The 20,423-nt window shown below is 42.5% G+C and overlaps 1 protein-coding gene across 1 annotated transcript; it reads left to right on the top strand.

Annotated features, from left to right (window-relative positions):
* Positions 1-1,384: 1,384 nt before the first annotated feature.
* RCN1 (reticulocalbin 1) lies at positions 1,385-16,168 on the top strand. Its single transcript, XM_065683262.1, has 6 exons — positions 1,385-1,628; positions 8,413-8,606; positions 10,048-10,226; positions 10,757-10,817; positions 13,085-13,284; positions 14,153-16,168. Exons 1-6 carry the CDS (start codon positions 1,405-1,407, stop codon positions 14,258-14,260), a joined length of 966 nt encoding a protein of 321 aa, XP_065539334.1. The 5' UTR covers positions 1,385-1,404; the 3' UTR covers positions 14,261-16,168.
* Positions 16,169-20,423: the final 4,255 nt, after the last annotated feature.

Raw genomic sequence — 20,423 nt, 5'->3', positions numbered from 1 at the left:
AACAGAACATGCAGATTCATTTCACACATCACACAAATAACTTTATATTCCTCTGTTATTAAGATCAAACATCAAGCTGATGATTGACTACAACACTGATTACAACACAACGGGCAGTAAAATATACCCGTTACCCACACAAATGGCTTATCTCTTAACTAGCAGCACACTCCACCACCAGGTGAATAAAGAAGGTAAAAATTCAGCACCTTGTGCCTCTGGAATAACATTAGAAACTGTCTAATATAGAGGTAAGAACCACTGAGAGGAGCGTTAGAAGACTGCGTGACAGAAAAGAGCTGTATCTGAATCATATGAGATTCCTGAATATGTTAATGAAAACTTTGTTTTACAGGTATATGTCTAATAAATAAATAAATAAAAATTGCATAGCCTCTCACTAGCTTTGTAAACTCAAGACACAGCTGGTATGATCAGCATCTATTTTTATGCCACTCACATACTAGGTGCAAACATCAATTACCTCTGTCTAGAAATAATTTGCTCAAGCTGAAGAAAATAAATTATGATTTAAGGAAAAAACTGTATCTTTTTCTCTGCTAAATAATTTTGGCTTTTTCCTCCACCCCTCGGGATCTTGAGTTCACTTCCCTTAGAGTAGTAGTGACCCTGTTACAACACATATCCTCTACGAGAGTGCTGTCAACCCTCAATTTTTTTTTCTGCATTTTGGGTATCAGTTTTCTGTAACGCTAGACAGAGCCACAGAGATGTTGTTTTTGGTTTGTTTGTTTGTTTGTTTTGGGTTGTTGGTTTTTTGTTTTTTTGTTTTTTTTTTGTTTTGGGTGGGGTTTTTTTTTTTTTTTTTTTTTTTTACTTCTATCCTTATTGTTACTTGCCTTGAAAACAAAAAATTAATCATACTTTAGTCCTTTTCTAACCAATTTCGGATGACAGCAGAAACCATGAACCTGGCAGGTGGCTGGAAGCAGATGATCCTTAAGGTCCCTTCCAACTCAAACCATTCTGTTATACTCTGGACGAACAAACTACACGGAACAGCAGAGGAACAGGAATGAAAGATCAGCTGGTTGCGCTGACACGGTTCTTAGCAGTATAAGCTCAGAACGCTACGCTGAGAAACGAACAGAAACGGCCTCTAAGACCCCCATCTCGTTGTGCCGGAGGGGTCCTCTGCCGTAACCGGACGAGCCGCTGGGACCCCTCGGCGGCCGTTGGGCGGCTCCCGCCGCTCTGCAGACGTGGCGACGGGCCGAGCCGGGCAGCGCTGGGCTGGGCCCAGCCGGGCCCCACTGCGGGCGGCCGCAGCCGAATCGCATCGGCGCCGCGGACCAGCCAGGGGAGGAGCGGGGCTGGGGAGCCGCGGAGTGGGGCGGAGTCGGGCTCGGCGGGCGCCGGGCAGCGGAGGGGCGAGGGTTGGTGATGACGCGGCGGGGCATGGGGGCCGGCGGGGCACGGTGGTGTTTAGCGCTGGCGCTGCTGCCGCTGCTGCCAGGAGGCCTGGGCAAACCGACAGCGCGGCAGGAGCGGGCGCGGCAGCATGAAGACCGGCCGGGCTTCCAGTACGACCACGAGGCCTTCCTGGGCAAGGAGGAGGCGCGGAGCTTCGACCAGCTCAGCCCTGAGGAGAGCCGGGAGAGGCTGGGGTAAGAGCCGCGGCAGCGCGACGGCCTGCGGAAACGTGGCAGTAGGGGGAGGGCCCGGCGGGGCAGCGGGGAAGGAACCGCTGTCCCCTCGGCGAAAGGAGACCGGCGGGAGGGTAGGGGGTGTCCCCCGGCCCCGGCCGAGACTGGCCCCTTGCCGTCAGGAGGGGCTCGTGGAGTGGGTCCTTGTAGCGCAGAATGGGTGAAAGGGACCTCTGGAGATCCTCTAGTCAACACCCTTGCTAAAGCAGGGTCACCTAGAGCCCGTTACACAAAAATGTGTCCAGGCGGGTTGGAATATCTCCAGAGGACTTTCCACAACCTCTCTGGGCAGCCTGTTCCAGTGCCACCTGTAAAGTAAGGAAGTTTTTCCTCATATTGACATGGAAGTTTCTGAATTTGAGTTTCTGCCCACTGTCCCTTATCCTGTTACTGGGCACCACCAAAAAGAGTCTGGCCCCATCCTTTTGGCACCCACCCTTAAGATATTTGCATGCATTGGTAAGATTCTCTCTCAGTCATCTCCAGGCTAAATAGGCCCAGCCCTCAGCCTTTCCTCATTGAGATGCTGCAGTCTCATCATCTGCATAGTGCTCCACTGGACCCTCTCCAGCAGTTCCTTGTCTTTCTTGAACTGGTGAGCCCAGAACCAGACACAGTACTCCAGATGCAGCCTCACAAGAGCAGAGTGGGTGGATAACCTCCCTCAGTCTGCTAGGCACATTCTTCTTAATAAACCCCGGGACACTATTAGCTTTCTTGTCCACAGGGGTACATGTCTGGGTCATGGTTAAGTTTCCACCAGGACTCCCAGGTCCTTCTCCACAGAGCAGCTGGCCAACCCCCAACCTGTACTGCTGCATCGGGTTATTCCTCCCTAGGTGCAGGACCCTACACTTTCCTTTGTTCAGCTTAAGTTCCTCTCCACCCAGCTCTCTAGCCTGTCCAGGTCTCATTACTGTACAGTCAGTGGTATCTCTTCAGTTAAACTTCTTTCACACCTGCTGATTTTACAAACAAGCAAACAACAATTCATCACTACCACATTTTTCTCTCATGCCTTTTCTGGTCTTACAGCTAAGCTTTGTGGAGAGAGCTGCTGTATGTGGTGCTGTGCTCAGTGTCGGACAGACCTCACCCACTGCTGGAGGGCTTTGCTGCTACAGATCCTTACTTCTGGTCACTTGCCTTGACCGTATTAGTGTGAATCAAGTTTAAACTATTCCTCTTTTATAGCTCCATTTACAAGTCCACTTGAAGCTATCTTCCTGTCCTGGGTTCAGCAGTAGCAGTCATTTTTCTCCTTCTTAGTAGCTAGTGCAGTGCTATGTTTTCATTTTTTGGCCTGGGAACAGTGCTGATAACACCGATGTTTTTAGTTGCTGCTCAAATGTTTGGTCTGACCAAGGACCTTCTGAGCCTCATGCTCTGCCAGGGAGGAGGGGAAGCTGGGAGGAAGCACAGACAGGACACCTGACCCAAACTGACCAAAGAGGTATTCCATACCACAGCACATCATGCCCAGGATGTAACGGGGAGTTACCTGGAAGGGCTAGTTCACTGCAGGGTTGGACGAGGTATCAGTCGGTGCTCGGCTGGGGGGAGTGGGGCGAGTTATTGGTCAGCTGGTGTTGAGGTGTTGTATTCTTTCCTCTTGTTATTTCCTTTATCATTATTATTGGTGGTAGCAGTAGTGATTTGTGTTATACCTTAGTTACTAAACTGTTCTTATCTCAACCCGTGGGAGTTGCATTCTTTTCAGTTCTTCTATCCGTCCCTCCGGGAGTAGGGGGAGGGCAAGAAGGGGGGAGTGAGAGAGCAACTGTGTGATTTATGGATGACTTTTGTTTAAACCACGACACTTCCATAGCTTTTCCATGACTTACAATATTGCTTGTGCTTCCATGCTGCACTTCACACCAAGAGTAGGGTCCATGCAACAGTCGCCTTATTTTACTGCTTCTCCCTTCTGTGCATCTAAAGACAATCAGATCACTAGTTAGAATCAAGTTTAACAGTAGTTAAAGAAAAATCCTTTATATAGTTACTAACAAGAAAATTGTTTAAAACATCTGCATGCTTTCACTAAGATTACCTTCCCTTCCATAGGGAGTGGTACTTATTTGATGTCTGTCTAGTTCCACCATAAGCTGTTAGTGCAGTATCACTATTATCCCAGTTCTTAAAAATGGGGATTGTATTATCCTTTTTCCAGTTGTCTGGAACTTCACCTGAATGCCATGATTTTTTGAATATGATGGACAGTGGCTTAGCAACTTCATTCGCCAGCTCCTTCAGGAGCCACAGATGGATTTCATCAGGTCCCATGGGCTTGTGTACATTCAGGTTCTTGAGATGGTCTCAAACCAGATCTCTCCTACAGTGGGCCCAAGGTCTTCATTCTGACAGTCCGTGCATCTGCCTTCCAGGACTTGGGTGGTGTAGTCAGAGCATTTGCCTGTGAAGACCAGGGCAAAGAAGTCATTCAGAACCTCAGCCTTCTCCACATCCAGGGTAGTCAGTTCTCCCAATAGCTTCCGGAGGGGGTCTCCATTGTCCCTAGGCTGTCTTTTATTCACTATGTACCTACAGAATCCCTTCCTGTTATCTTTCACATCCCTAGCCAAGTTTAATTCTAACTGGGCCTTAGCTTTCCTAACCTGGTCCCTAGCTTCCCGGACAACATCCCTGTATTCTTCCCAGGCCCCCTGTCCTTGCTTCCACCTTTTATAAGCCTCTTTTTTCCTTCAGATTTTCCTCAGCAGCTCCTTATCCATCCAAGCAGGTCTCCTGGCCCTCCTGCTGCACTTCCTTCTAGCTGGGACACAACATTCCTGAGCTTGTAGCAGGTGATCCTTGAATATCAACCAACAGTCTTGGGCCTCCCTGCCCTCTAGGGCTATATCCCATGGAACCTTACTAAGCAGGTTCCTGAAGAGGCCAGAGCCTGCTCTCTTGAAGTCCAGGCCAGTGAGCTTGCTGCACACTCTTCTCACTGTCCTGAGGATCTCGAACTCGACCATCTCATGATCGCTGCAACCAAGGCTGCTGTGGAGCATCACATTTCCAACCAGCCCTTCCGTGTTGGTGAGCACAAGGTCAAGCATGGCACCTCTCCTTGTCGGCTCCTCTATTACTTGCAGAAGGAAGTTGTCTTCCACACAATCGAGGAACCTCCTGGATTGCTTGTGCCGGGCCGTACCATCTCTCCAGCAGATATCAGGGTGGTTGAAGTCCCCCATGAGGACAAGGGCCTGCGAGCATGGGGCTTTTCCTATCTTTCTGTAGAGCGCTTCATCCACAGATTTCTCTTGATCAGGCGGTCTGTAACAGATCCCCACAGTAATGTCTCCCATCGCTGTTCTCCCTTTAACCCTGACCCACAGACTCTCTGTTGACTGTTCACCTGTCCCCAGACAGAGTTCCATACTCTCCAGCCTAACATAAATAGCAACTCCCCCTCCCCGTCTGCCAGGCCTGTCTTTTCTAAAGAGCCTGTAACCTTCCATTCCAACACTCCAGCCATAGGAGCCATCCCACCATGTTTCTGTGATGGCTAGTGTATCATATCCCCATAGACGTGCACACACCTGTAACTCCTCTTGTTTGTTCCCCATGCTATGGGTGTTTGTATAGAGGCATGTGAGCCAAGCTCCAAATGAAACCGGCTCATCGGCTGGAGCGGCTGGAATATCTCTACATTGCTCCGAGCATTTATTATAGGTGCTGGCAACTGACTGGGAGTGTTAGGATGGAACAATACCCACCTCCCTCAACACATCTAGTTTAAAGCATCCTTGACCAGCCTGGCAAGCCTCCTACCAAAACTGCTTTTCCCCTTGTCAGACCAGCTCCACCAGCCCCCAGTAGACCTGGCCTACTAACTTGAGTCCCGTGTTCAAGACACCCAAACCCCTGACTATGGCACCACCATTCTAACCATTTATTAACCTGGCCAATCCTCCTAGCCTTTTTAGGTTCCTCCCCTCTATCATGGAGAATTGATGAAAAGACTGTCTGAGCTCCAGAGCCCCTAACCACCTCCTCCAGGGCTCTGTAGTCCTTTATATTCTCCAGGTTACTGCTGTCTATATCACTAGCACCCACATGGACAACTAGAAATGGGTTGTAGTCAGTGGGACTTACTAGAGCAGGCAGCCTCCCTGCAACATCCCTGATCCATGCCCCTGGTAGGCAACACACCTCCCTTGAGACCGGGTCAGGCCGACAGATGGGTGCCTCTGTGCCTGTCAAAGTAGAGTCCCTTATTACTGTGACCTGCTGCTTTTTCCTGATAGCGCCAGTAGAGATCTTCAGCAGTGCACCAGCCGGTTGTTCATGTGTTTCCTCATCAGCCCCCTGCAGCACAGCAAAGCGGTTCTGTGTGGGGACAACAGAATTAGGAGGAAGCCCCTTGCTTTTAATTGTCCTCTTCCTCCTTTGTTGTTGTTGTTGCTGTTTCCCAGCTTCCTGGGTTATCGACCTCTTTGTTTCCTCCATGAGCTACACTGGAAGCTTGAGGCCCCTGCACAGTTCCGGCCTTGAGCAAGCAGTGCTGCTTCCTCTCAGCTTCCCTGACATCTTTCAGCCTGTTGACAGCATCCCGCAGCTCAGTTCCTGCTGCAGGAGGACCTGCACCTGGGAGCACCGGGTGCACCCTCGCCTCACGAGACCAGTGCAGGCACTCTCTACGCTCCGAGCTGTGTGCTGCAGCCTCCGCTCTCATTGGCTCTGTCTGGGTGCCTACGCTGGCCACCGCCGGGGCAGCCAGAGCCGGGCTTCCAGGCCTGGCCCTGGTCATACGGCGGGTGCTCACCGTGCCGCTCGCCTGCCCGCCCAAACCGCCGCGCAAACTGCCTCGATCCCGCCCTATTTGCCCGCTCTGTTCGCCCGCGCTCCCTGGGGCAGGTTTTTACCCAGTCAGGGCTGGTGCCCCTCCTCCTGGCTCCGACCCCTGTGAGTCCCTGCTCGCGTCCGCGGAGCTGCGGGCTCCTGGGCAGGTCCTGTCGAGGACTTGGGGCTCCCTCGGTGGCTCCCGCCGCTCTGAGTTGAGGCTTCTGGATGCTGAGCTTCCCCCCGCTCCGGTGTCAAAGACGTCCTCTCTCGAGCTGCTCACCTCAGCAATATTATCCATATTATGGATATACTTGTAGGCAGGACTAATTTTTGGTCCCCATCTTCAACTGGAAAGCAGAGTGAAATACTTCACACAGACCTATAAAAATGGGTGAAAAGGAAGATATATGAGACATTTTTTGGTAAACAGTCCTGACTTCTTTAAGCTTAAAAATACCAAAGAGCTACTAACAGAATCATTTATTATAAGTAATACATTTAGCAATAGAAATATCAGTAAAACCAATTAAATCAAACTCATTGTGGGGCAAATATATTGACAAATACAGTCCATTGTTCAGTGAAAGTGACCCTTGGCAGTCAATTCCCCGTGAGACTTACACAAAATAGGTTTCCCAGTCAGTTGATTCATACTTTACTACTTCAGAAAGCAAATTCAGCAGCCCCCTTTTCCCCTTTTAGCTCAGAAATAGCATAGTTATCAATTCAGTCTGATTCTGTCAGACTCACACGAGATTGCTGGAAATTCAGCAGAAACTACTGTTGTTAATTGGTTCTTCTTGCCATTGGCATATAAGGCTTTGGAAAGACATCTCTTCACTAGCTGAGCAGTTCTGATTGGCCAGGGTTGATTTCTTTGTGGAGAACCAAGGCACTGAATTGTAATAAATTCTTAAAAGTGCAGAACGTCTCCCTGTGTCCTGTGTCTGCCTGGAGGTTTAGGGAGCTCACATGTGAATCTCAAGTCAGGATTCAGAGAAGTCAGCTCCTGCTTCTGTTGAATTGCTAGCAATCTGCCCCAGATCCAAGAGCAACGTACATAGCTTCCCACAGGCCAGTGCCCAGAATATAGTAACACTATGACAAGTTTATCTACAAGTTGTGGGATTAAAGCTGTATTCCTGTTTTGGACAAAGTTTTTATTACCTAATCTACCACTGTAGCTGGGAGAGAAGCCAGTTTTACATGCTCAAACCCAAACTGGTGGTATTTAGCAGTTACAAGCAGCCCTTGAGAGATTTATTGCAGAGAACCTAAATGTTAAAGGAGAATGTTGACTGTTAACATAGCTTTTCTTTGTCTGTTTTACCTGCAGCTTTGTGCAGACTTTTTTCAGAAACTTTGCAGAATTTTCCTTGGGAGTACACCAGTACTGATTTCAACAGGACTTGAGGCTAGCAGCTTTACACAGGGCAGTGGCTCATTATACAGTCATATAACTCATTCCACTCTAGTGTCAGTCTGCTGTCAAGCCACAGGAGAAACTGCAGGTGTCCTCAAAATCCTAGATTTTTGCCCTAGTTGCCTCCAGCAAGCTCCAATACAGGCTTTCTCCAGAGATTAAGTTGTTGTCTCCTACTCTGAGCTCAAAATAACCAGTCCATACTGACAGTTAAGAACAGATACCCTTAAGTTAGTAGGCACACCCTAAATCCAGGTGTTATGTGGGGTACTTTGTTCACTAACTTTGATCATGCAAGTTCCGTTTCAGTTATTCGTAGCAGTGTTGAATAAAGAACAGAGGTATGTCCCTTAAGATAATCTGTGAAATACAAGAAAGTCTGAGCTGATAGGACAACTTTATAAGTTTGGGGCACTCCTTTCTTTTTTTTTTTGTGGAAAATTTGGGCCAGCTAAAGATTTCTAAAATAGGGCTGACCTGCAGTTTGTTGTTCTGTCAACAATTAAGGATGCTGGTCTTTTTTTACAGGAAGATTGTGGATAGGATAGATGACAACAAAGATGGCTTTCTCACAACAGAGGAATTAAAGAACTGGATTAAACGAGTACAGAAACGATATATCTATGAAAATGTGGCTAAAGTTTGGAAAGACTACGATCTCAATAAGGATGATAAAATTGCCTGGGAAGAATACAGACAAGCCACATACGGTTATTATCTAGGTAAAATAATGTTTTCAGATTATATGCTCGAAGACTGTTGAGGTTATAAAGCACGATTTCATGCCTTACAGTCAACAGGAGTTTGGTGTCACATTTAGGACTCTTGAACATTGCATTAAATGTTATAGACAGAGGTCAAAAGTACTTCCTAGTTGTTGCAGCCATTTCCACGAGTCACCAGTACCTGGCAGGTTTTGTAGAGGGATTATTAAATGTACTGACAAAGCTGAATTAAAGCCTCCTCCAATTAGAAATATATTACTTTTTAATATTAAAGATGGTAATTTTAAATAATACATTGTGTAGTTAATCAGTATTTGTTAATTCAGTGTTTCTTAAAGAGTCTAGATGCTAAAAATTTAGTCTGGGTCTAAGCTATAGCAAAGTTATCGATTAACATAGTTCTTGCAGATTAATGTGCTTAAGACTGCAAATGAAAATCCTTAACAAATCAGGCAAAAGAAGCACGTTAAAAATATACCTGAATCTTTTGTTTGCCCCACATACATTCCCTTTGCTTTTTGTAAATTAATGAAGGAGGAGAAGAGATCACTAAAGGGTAGTGCTGACAGAACAACAAATCAGTATTCATTGACCATTTATACTTACTGGAAATAGAAGAAAATATCTATTTACCATAGAGGCAGTTTCTGGAATAAGCTTCCAGTAGCAGTAGTAATTCCGAAGACTACCTTAAAGAGGAACTTACTACATTCGTGAAAGGAAATATTTAATGTGCGATCCTTGTAGCAGTATGCCTGGGAGCCCTTGTCAGCCGTTTGTCTTTGTTCTCTATAATCCCCAAAATTTGGAGAACAGCTACTACATTGTGGTCTTGTGTTTATGCACACTTAAAATTCCAGTTGTAATTCCTGACCTAGTCTTTTTCAACTGCATTTGTCTTCCAACATGTGAATTGTGAAATTGTTATGAGTACTTTCCATATTTGAAGTCAGTTTAATGATCCTATTTTAAAAAACTATAAAGTCTTCCACCTTGTGAAACCACTTGTCTTCAGTTTGCTTGCTTTTTGAAACTGAAAAGTTGTTTAGATCATACCAACTCTTAAGAAGAATAAAGCTTGTGTGAATGAAATCTACCCCAAATACTGCCTAAGCAGTACTTATAAAAGCAGATTAGAAAGGAAAAAAAACCTAAATCTATGAAGGGCAACATACAATACTGCAAAATCCATTATCCTGGATTGCAGCAGAAGGCTTAGTCAAGGATTTACCTATTCTACTAAATCACCTTTGAAAATCAAAGCAAGTACTCAACTCCTGAATTTAAAACATCACAGGAGATGTTCCATTTTAACATGGCAGCTATTCTGACAATAAACCTTTGTATTTCTAGACTTTAAGAGCAAATTGTGGTGTTTCACTGTGGTAATATGTTTTAAAAGGAACATACTTTTGAGATTGGCTTGATGAATTTGCAGAAAATCCAGAAGAATTCCAAGATGCAACCGATCAGCACAGCTTTAAGAAAATGCTGCCCAGAGATGAAAGACGGTTCAAAACTGCAGATCTGGATGGAGACTTAGCTGCAACTCGTGAAGAATTCACGGCTTTCCTTCACCCAGAAGAGTTTGAGCATATGAAAAACATTGTTGTCTTAGTAAGTAGAACAAAACCAATACCATTATTTTTGCTTTTATTTTTTGGATGAGCTATGAAGTCTTTCTCTATCTAACCTTCCCATACAGGGTTCAGAAAGGGACACACGCATAACAGCTAAGTGGGGAACAGAAAGGGATGCCTTTCCTCAAATTCACTTGATTTAGATCTCTCAGTAGGACTTGCTAAATGCCCTTAAATAGCTCCTAAATGGATTCAAGAAACAGCACCAACTTAAACCAGAATAAAAGGAAGGCTTTACTGAAATGTGGCAGCTAAGTGTTTGATGCTTGTATCTGCATTTAACTTAAACTTAAGCATAGTGTCCAGTTCATTCATGCAGGAATTTTTTTCAGCATGAATGAGTATTTGTATATTCATTGCATAAACAACAGTCACACTGCAGTCAGAAAGAGTACCTTTGCCTCTGTCCTAGGGCAGGTCAAGGCCTCAAAACATTAAATGATCAAAGAGGCAAGTAGCCAGAATTCTAAATTCTCTTAATTACGTTGATGCAAAACTGTTTTCCAGGAAACCTTAGAAGACATAGACAAAAATGAGGATGGTTTTGTGGATCAAGATGAGTACATTGGTAAGTGTTAAGATTTGTTTCTTATATAATCTCCAGTCTGTTTGTCCATCTTCTCTCCAATTTACAGCAGTATGACACAAAGATGAACATTTCTGTGCTCCAGTTCAGTTGTTTTAAACCAGCCATCCAACCCAGAAAGTTTTAACTTTATATTAGGGAGATAGCCACATCACCAGCAAAAGGCTTCTCGCACATTACAGTATAAAATTCTTCTCTTACTATTGTGTAATTTGGCTAAGAGGCTCTGGAATACAGTATTTTTCATGACAGGAATATTCTCTGTACACATGACCATATTAACAGCTTTTTGAAGGGATTGTTTAGAAATGCAGGAGGATCAGAGAGTGAGTTAATCTCTTCCCAGTTTGAATGGTACCTGACTATGCAAAATAGCTTGGAAGCACACATTGTAAAACACAAAATTGACCTTTTTTCTACTAGTTATTTTCCTAGTGTAATAGTAAGTAAAACCCAATCCTTCTCTAGCAGTGATGCCATTATGTTTCTTAGAGGAATAGAAGATGCATTCAAAATGAACTGTGCAAAACCAGCACCAAGATTTAAGATTCTTAGAGACGTTGTGAAGTGTGTGAAAGTTAGCTGTGCATTACTTCAGTGGCAGAAAGAGCACAAAATGGGAAACATCAACAGCAGATCAGTCACAGTTAATTTGCACAAACCTCAGTCACACGAGGCAGTTAACTGCTGTCTTGCACTTGGATGTATGAAGGCAGAACAGAAGCAGGACTAGATATCAGCAGTACAGAATACGTTTTAGCCTTTTTGAATCATTATGCTGATACCAAAAGCTATCTTCTCCTACTGCACTCATTTTGGTAGGTTTTAAGTGAAGAAAGTAGCACCAGGAAAGCATGAGTGCAAACTCAAGGTGAGTCTTTCTGTTTCTGATGGTGCTATAAAGATCACTTCCCATATAATCAGGAACAATATACACACGTTAATTAATGGCAGGGTGTTCTATTCCTTGTAAATTATATTTAGCCTCAGAATGTGAATGCTATTCATTTATGACTGAAATAACAGAGCAGCATAATTTCCTCAGTAATTTCAGTTCATTCAGTGACATTACCTACATATAATTATAAGGTAATTGTCAACATTTGTTACCATGTGAATGCTGTTTTTTCATGTCTTGTATAGATAGGAACATAGAATGTTCTAGTCACGATCACCCCACACTGGCAAGGATGATAAAAATCAAATTGACAGGACATGTCAGTTGCTTCAAATAAACAATATAATTTTCACTTAAAAAAATTAAAAAAGTGAATGTGTTGTCTGAAGTTTTCATCATGAGCTGAGGAATTCGATGCTTTAAATACTCCTACTTCCCCTTTTCAGATGTAATCTTTTTTTATGAAGTTGGGGTTAAAAAACAAAGAGAAAACTAAATCTCTTCTTTGGTAAATCTCTTCACCTGGGTGGAGCATCGGACACCTCAGGGGGCCGTCTCTGAGTAAACTCTAGTTTTAACACCACGATGCCAGACACCTAGAGCACTTCCCTGGATTGTGGACATACACAAGCAGGGTGCATGGCCCTTTTCATGTGCCCTTCTGCACCAAGTGTGGTGCCCTCTCAACACCTGTTTGCACACCCTGCTCGTAACCCTAGGTCAGTTGAAATCTCCCATGACTGGTCATGATGATGCGCAAGCTTCATCAGCCTCCCTAGTGAGAGCTGCCTGGTGGGGCCTTGTGCTTTAACTCTGGTTTCCCTAGCTCCAGGAGCTCCCTGTACACCTCAATCCAGCACTCAGCCACAGAACTCACTGTTGCCACAGCTGAATGCCTCAGAGGCTGAGCACAAGATACAGCATAGGACTGATCAGAGCAGCTCGTGTAATCTCTGCATCCTATGTCAGAGATGGTACACCACCATCTGAAGGTACCAATCCCCGACACAGAACGCACCACTGATTTGTGACTTCTCCAGGTCTTTTTCAGTAGAATACCTTCTACTGGGGTATGCTGCAGCATGTTTTTAGAAAGGACTCATCTACTCAAAATTAATTTCTCTTACAAAGATCTCTCTAAAAACAGGACAAAAGCAGTGAAGAAACCTGCCCGAGAGAAGATAAACACAGCTAATCTATTTAGACCCACATATCATTTTCTGTACAAAAAAACATTGTGCAAAGAGTGAAAAAGTTTAGTATTCTGAGGAGCACTGTGTAAACGTCTTTAGTTTGTGAATAATTTGCAAATTAAATATTACTTGAGCAAGACCTTTTATTTGCTCTCCAGCTGATATGTTTGCAAATGAAGAGGGTGGACCAGAGCCTGACTGGGTGATTACAGAGCGTGAACAGTTTGCAGATTTTCGTGACATCAACAAGGATGGAAAGATGGACAAAGAGGAAATTCAGCACTGGATTCTCCCACAAGACTATGATCATGCACTGGCTGAAGCCAGGCACCTGGTCTATGAATCGGATGTGGACAAGGTACTTAGAGTTCTAGTATACTTTAAAAAAAGTTATATAAGTTGTTCTGGTTTTGGTTTTTGTTTGTTTGTGGGTTTTTTTGTGTTGTGGTGTTTTTGTTTTTTTTACCATACCAGCTTGCAGGAATTTATTAATAAATTCTCTTACTGATACACTTTAAATGCATTTTTAGAGGCTAAAGTTGCTAGTGCATTAATATATCAATGCCACTTTCAGTTGGTAGGGTTAGAATCTCAAAGTAGTAAAATACAGTTTATCAGTTCTGGGAGTCCATTGGATTAGATAAATTATTTATCATCTTAAACTTTGAAGTTTTAACACAGTAAAAAAAAAAACTCCTAAGAGTGGTCATTTTTTCTAGACTGCAAGAGAAAACTAAAAGATACTTTATATAGGAGGTAGCAAAACCAGCTCCCAAATAATTTCTATAATCAAACATAGATCTTTGGCTTAAAGACTGGCTCAATACATTCACTTCCTCCACCTGAAAAGCCAAAACACTTTTACACAGAGAGCGTGTAAATTGCTAATATAAGCACCCATCTTCAGCAAAGTACACAAAAGGATTTTTGTTTTTAGTGTCAGGAAGGCAAACCCAAAGCTCAGAACAAAACTGTATACCAGAAAACCATTATACTGTTCGGTGGCAAGTTAATAACAAAGAATTGCAATTAGCAGTTAGACCCAAGTGAAGCCAGTGGGACTTCTTTCTTCCACTGCTGTTCAAATTTCACTCATCACAGTTCCTGAACCTGCAGTCTGATGCTTTGAAGCAGTATTTCCCAGGGCTCTTGCTAAGTCTGTGCTGGTGTGTTTTTTACTTAGCTTTGAAAATGTCCTCACAGAGATTTTATTTTCCTCCCACCAGGATCAAAAACTAACAAAAGAGGAGGTTCTAGACAACTGGAACATGTTCGTTGGAAGTCAAGCCACTAATTACGGGGAGGACCTCACACGAAACCATGATGAACTATGATGCAGTGTACCAACCAGTATGCCACAGACCTTTTATCCGCTTTACTGAAATCAGCATGTCCATCCACTCTTACGGGGAAAGATGGGCAAAGGACACACTCAAAACCAAATTACTTACATTAATATATTTTTAACATGACAGCTTATTACCTCAGAAACTGTGTAGAAATAGCTTTTTACTCTTTTCACATGGTTAAATACAGTATCTAATTACTGCAATTTAATTTGGGATAAAAAATAAAAAGGTAACTTCTCTTTATATTAGACTCTGACCTGTAAGAGGAGGCACTTCTAAAAACATAATTGCAAGGATCTTTAATCGTGAAATATTTTCTTCAAATACCCACTTTTACTATAGTGAAATGCAGCTAGGATTAGAAAGAAACACAGTGTTTAAACAGACTAAATTGTTTAGTTGTCATTTTTTGGTAACATGTAACAATTCAGAGCTATACTTTGACCTGCATGATCCGCAGCCTTTTTCCCCGCAGTTTTTCTCTCCTGCTTTTGGGTCAGAGATGCTGCAGAAGGTATCCAAGCAGCCCTCTGGTTCATAGCTTCACAAGTGCAATGTGTACAACGGGCCCTTTTCTCTAACCCCGATCAAAGTGCAGAGGCAGCACATGCAACCCAGCAACCTGTGCCGGCATTCCTCAGCGAGGGTTGTAGAGCTTAGAGTGACAGCTGCTGCTTCTGACTACAGAATAACATACAATTGTTTGTGGGTTGTTGGTCTGCTGTTTCCCGGGAGGAATTATGCTACGTGGAGCATAATTTATCTCATGCTTTTCGTGCTTTACCCAAGCCATACTCTTGTTCACACAGTGTGAATGGCAGCAGTTCTGTGATGGGGAAAGAATGAGACATATCACCCCTCTGGGCCTTCTGTCTCCTCTGCCGCATAAGAGGACAGATTTATGTGGCTAAACTTCTGGTTATGTATTTATATACGTATGAGTATGTGTTACTGAAGCAACTACATGAAGATAGCTTTCCTCCCAAAGAAAGGAGTAAGCTTTCCACACAGGTGCTTTGTTTTTTACTGTATAATGTGAGCGGTTACATACATATTTTTATATAACCAACTTAGATAAGTTTGGTTGGTTTTAAATGTACTGGTTTTGAAACAAGCACAATAAAACAAGTACTTCTTTTTGATACTATTAAGGTGCAATAACACTAACACAGACTAGCGCAGAGAGTTGATGTGAAAGCACACACCAAGCCTTTAGAGCCAGTAGTTCCCAAGCTCTGGGTCATTGGCAGCTTCTGCAACACTAGGTGGTCATCTGCAAGAGCTGCTGGACAGCAGTACTGTTTCTTCTTCACCTCATTAAGAAAAAGTTAGAAATAAGTTGAATATACATAGTTGCTATTGCTATCAGTATAATTTGTTCGGAACACTAATACTGGGAGATGAGGGTTCCACAACAGTGTTCACTTAGAGGTTCCTTCCAAGTCTGGTGTACAGAATCACACACTGGTTATCACACAACCATCCAGAGAGGAGCTTTGAGACCCCCGGGTTGTGATACACTTTAGCAATTTAGCAAGTTTTTGAAAATCATCATGAGACAATGCGGAACTGTGACCTCCATAAACAGTGTCATTTTTGTAAGGTTATATATGAGCTGTGGTGAAAGATTTTACATCTTCCAATTGAAGATAATTAGATACTACGGTCTGGCAGAGATTACATGTTCTTGTTAGCACAATTACTAAGCCTTTGGTGTGCACTTCTTATGATATTGCCAGCAATGTCTCCAAAAAGGCCCTACCTTTTCCGTTAACACAGAGTAGGAAAAATGTCGTAAGTGAACTGTTTTTGCTTTTCCAGTACCCTCAAGTTACATGCCTAAATGCAGTGTTATCCGAGAAGCAATAAAATTGTATCTTGGTACAAGTAAAAGATTATCTGGTTTGTTTATGACTTGGATTTTGAAGTGTTGATTGTATTCAGTAATCCTAACAATTCTGAGAGGTGTTCATTGTCTTGGTTTTTCTTTTAAAAGTATTTCTTTCATACAGAAATTTTATACATTTTCATATTTTAGTAACAAAACTGCAGTACTCTCTTTGGACTCAGATCTTCTACTGTTCCAGGAAACAATACCTTAGAAAACCTCAAAATAAAGCTTGTTTCCTGCAAATACAACTGCAGCTCAGACTGGATACTAAGCGAAGGATTTTCACTGAAGCCCAAGGGAAGGTTGTTTGCTAACTCTTGCTGAAATTCAGTAGGAGGTGGGTGCTGAGATGCTAAGTGTTGCCTTCAGCTAAACATGACACTTCCAAATCCACTGCATATACTGTCCCAACACAAAATTGCATCTGAGCTTTGACAAGTAATCACATTTTCTTCCATGTCACTCAATTTGGAATAGAATTAGCATTGTGTGAGAGAAATCATGTTCCTGTATTTGTTCTCAATTTTTACTAATGTTTGGAACATATTTGGCATTTTCCAGTATTAAACTATATTTACGTGAATAAGAAAGCTGAAATCAGAAGAATTATTCATGAAAGCAGGAACTGTAAACTTAAACCTGTAGTATTTTACAGTAAAATCCTTTTCTGCACAAGAATAGTGGTACTCTGACTATATCCAGCTATGAAAAAGGCAAACATGACAATTAAAATGAGTTTTAAAATAATTAAATTATTAATAATGGTTAGTGGGGTCATCATAAGATTAGGAGCTTTTTTTAAAAGCACAATATAGAAACATATTTTTAGAGAACATCCATATCACTGATGTGATTTCACTCTAAATGCTACCCTCCTTTCTACAGCTCTTCATAGTGTTTCTCTTACCAGCATTCAGTAATGCACAGTACATTCTGTGCATTAAATTTTCCTTTCAAGCTCAATGCACTAAGGAAGAGTAACTCCAAAAGAGACTAGAGCTTCTGGGTTTAAATTTAACACTATTTAAGGAAAGCAAACCTTTGCTAGGGGATATGACTGTTAACATTGTGATTTTTCAAGCTTAAGGTTTCTAATGGGGTTTGACTGTTCCAGAGATGATATTTTTTTCCTAGGTAACATATTTCAAGTCATATTATGAGCAAATGTTACAAAATTTTAGTGTAATGTGAAATACTGTAATGTCAGATAGCATTATTTATCTGCTTAATGTGACTAAACCCATTAATTGCTGGGAGCCATACTTCATCCCAGCAACATGAAAATCCATTTTGTGCCTATCTTTTCAGTTATTGCCTATTTTCTTAATGAATTGTGACGTAGTGAAATTCTGTTGGGAAGCGTGTTTATATATTTCCAACTGCAGGTTCTGTATGGTATCTTTTATTACATAGATCCTCCATTAACTCAATGTTTTCATTATGCCTATGCCACAACATATCAAAGGTGCAGTTTTCTTACTTGTATATCTGGAATAGCCATTATTATTGCACATGCAGTTTTAATTATTAGAATTTATGAAATGAACTAAGTGGCTCGTGTTCATTCTTATATTTCCATTTAATGATTCAATCAGGTTAAGTCTGTCTCCTGTTCCAATCCAGGTGCTTCACATAACTCCCTGAGGAAAGGAGAACACAACTCATCCTGATCTAATTATACTTACACAAGTATCGTACAATAGTTGTATATTGCTTTATTATTTGCAATGCAGAAGTTGATCCTTATCTCAGTGAAGTTAATGGCAGAACTAGTCCCTGTGTAGAGAGACTAAGGCCTTGGCCACCCAAAGGCAAGCAGGACAATAGGATGGTGGGTCTGAGGTTAGAAATGACCTTACTACCATCAGATCCTAATCTCCTTACAATGACTGAATACCAGTTTTTACGAATTTAGACTGATTCATACTCATAAAAGACAGTTAGGGCATAAGTCTAGTTCATGGAAGACAGTGTCTAATGTTTTACTGGTCTGTTCAAATAAACTTTGCCATTTTATTGAAAGATGGTTGCATCACTCCTAGACAGCAAGTTGCCATCAGCAAATGGAGCTGGTTTTACAGGGTGAGAGGAGGAGCCACAGAAAACATTTCAAAGCCAAAGATCTTGCAAAACCTGACTTGGTTTAGAGCCAAATACTTGGAAACATCCACCACTAATAAGCTGTACCCTTCTGTTCATCACTCCAATTTTGTGTATGCTATATTCCATTTAATACGTCCAGCAAGAAGCATATTAACTATATTTACTAATTAGAAAGGTAGAACTTAGCATGATTTTCCACGTAACTTTCAGGCACCAGTAAGACTGATGTCGCTCAAACTCAAGTGCTGTACAGATTATTCCAAATATGATGAATTTCAAAGCAGCCTCAGAAGAAAAAGTTACTAGCTTTCCCATAGTGTGAAATAGTGTGCAGGGGACATACATGGCATATGTGACACAACAGGCAATTTCGTACCTGCATTCTCTCCTCTCCACAGGATAAGGTAAAATATCTCTGACAGATAGGGGTGTCTCTTCACTATGCCAATGTGCTGGTTTTGGCTGGGGTGGAGTTAATTTCTGTCATAGTAGCTGGTGCAGGGCTGTGTTTTGGATTTGTGCTGGGAACAGTGTTGATCATACAAGGATGTTTCAGTTCTGCTGAGCAGTGCTTACACAGAGCCAAGGCCTTTTCTGCCTCTCACCCACCCCACCAGCGAGCAGGCTGGGGGTGCACAAGGTGCTGGGAAGGGGACACAGGCAGGACAGCTGACCCAGGGGATGTCCCAGACCATACGGTGTCATGCTCAGCATACAGAGCTGGGGGAAGGTGGGGACATGGGAAGCAATGGCGTTTGTCTTCCCAAGTAACCAAGTTACATGTGATAGGGCCCTGCTCTCCTGGAGATGACTGAACACCTGTCTGCCCATGGGAAGCGAGGAATGAATTCCTTGTTCTGCTTTGCTTCTGTGTGTGGCTTTTGCTTTACCTATTAAACTGTCTTTATCTCAGCTCATGAGTTTTCTTTCTTTTACTCTTCTGTTTTTCTCCCCCATCCTACCAGGGAAGAGTGAACAAGCAGCTCTTGTGTTGCTTCATTGACAGCTGGGGCTAAACCACAACAGCCTCTGGCAAGAATACTATTACCATACATGTACATTATTATTTCTACTGATAATTAAAGGGTATTCATTTTCAGCACAAGGGTTGGCTCTGGTAAGGGCAACAGAGTTCTGGAGTTCAGTTTCATATACTGCATGTTTGTCATTGTGGAAGAATTTATTTCATAATCGCAAAGTGCCCAAATATGATCTGGTCGGCTAGCATTTGATGTTTAGTATTTGCCTAAGTGTTTTGTAGTTGGTCTCGCATTCATGGTCCTAAACCCTGACATACCTGAAATTCCAGAACATCTATATAGAACAAGTCATGACATGATACTGAATAATAATTATGGGAGACACATACCTTAGAAATGACAATGTTTCATCATATCAACAAGATTTTAGATACTTATCAAGGCATTTTCACAGTGAAGTGGGAAATGTTTTCTTTACATAGGAATAGCCTGACAAACTTTAAAATGAAAGTCTACTGGACCGGTGGGGGTACAAAAACCTAATGAAAAATTAATATGTCTTTTGAAGACATACCTTAATCCCCAGTAAGGCTCTTTGGTGCTTTTGAGGATGGTGGGATGGTATCACAGAAAGATGAGCTGATAATGCCACATTCTCAGAACAGTTTCAGTACAGCACTGCCCAGGAAACTGTTGTCACTGAAGATGCTGCATTTGTACTTAGCAGACTGCTGAGATTTAGGTAAAAATAAAGTGCAAAAAAAAAAAAAAAAAAGGCTACTCAATAGGCTGCTCCAGCATGCACTATATTCTCCCAACTGAGGCTGTTGTTGCATTCTGAGGAAGTTACTGGATGCTTGACAGTGAATGTTGTGTTGTTCACAATGAATCCCGCCACTACCATTCAAGTTAACAAGTTGGTATCAAGGCCACAGTACCTAGGAAGACAAAAAATAAAATCATTCTGATTTTCAATTACTGAACTGCCAAGAACATGACTTCCTCAGGACTCTTCAGGACATATCTTCTGTATCTATAAAAGCCAGTAAGTTTAATATTCAGGAAGGAAAAAAAAAGAAAAGGGGTGGGGGGCTTTTACCGTTAGATCAACAGTAAGATAATGCAGACATACCACAAATAGTATTGGCTAGATTGGGAGGGTAGATACATCCCT

Source organism: Lathamus discolor, chromosome 6 (genome assembly GCF_037157495.1).
Source record: "Lathamus discolor isolate bLatDis1 chromosome 6, bLatDis1.hap1, whole genome shotgun sequence".
Classification (NCBI taxonomy): Eukaryota; Metazoa; Chordata; class Aves; order Psittaciformes; family Psittacidae; genus Lathamus; species Lathamus discolor.
This window is presented reverse-complemented; position numbering and strand designations above follow the sequence as displayed.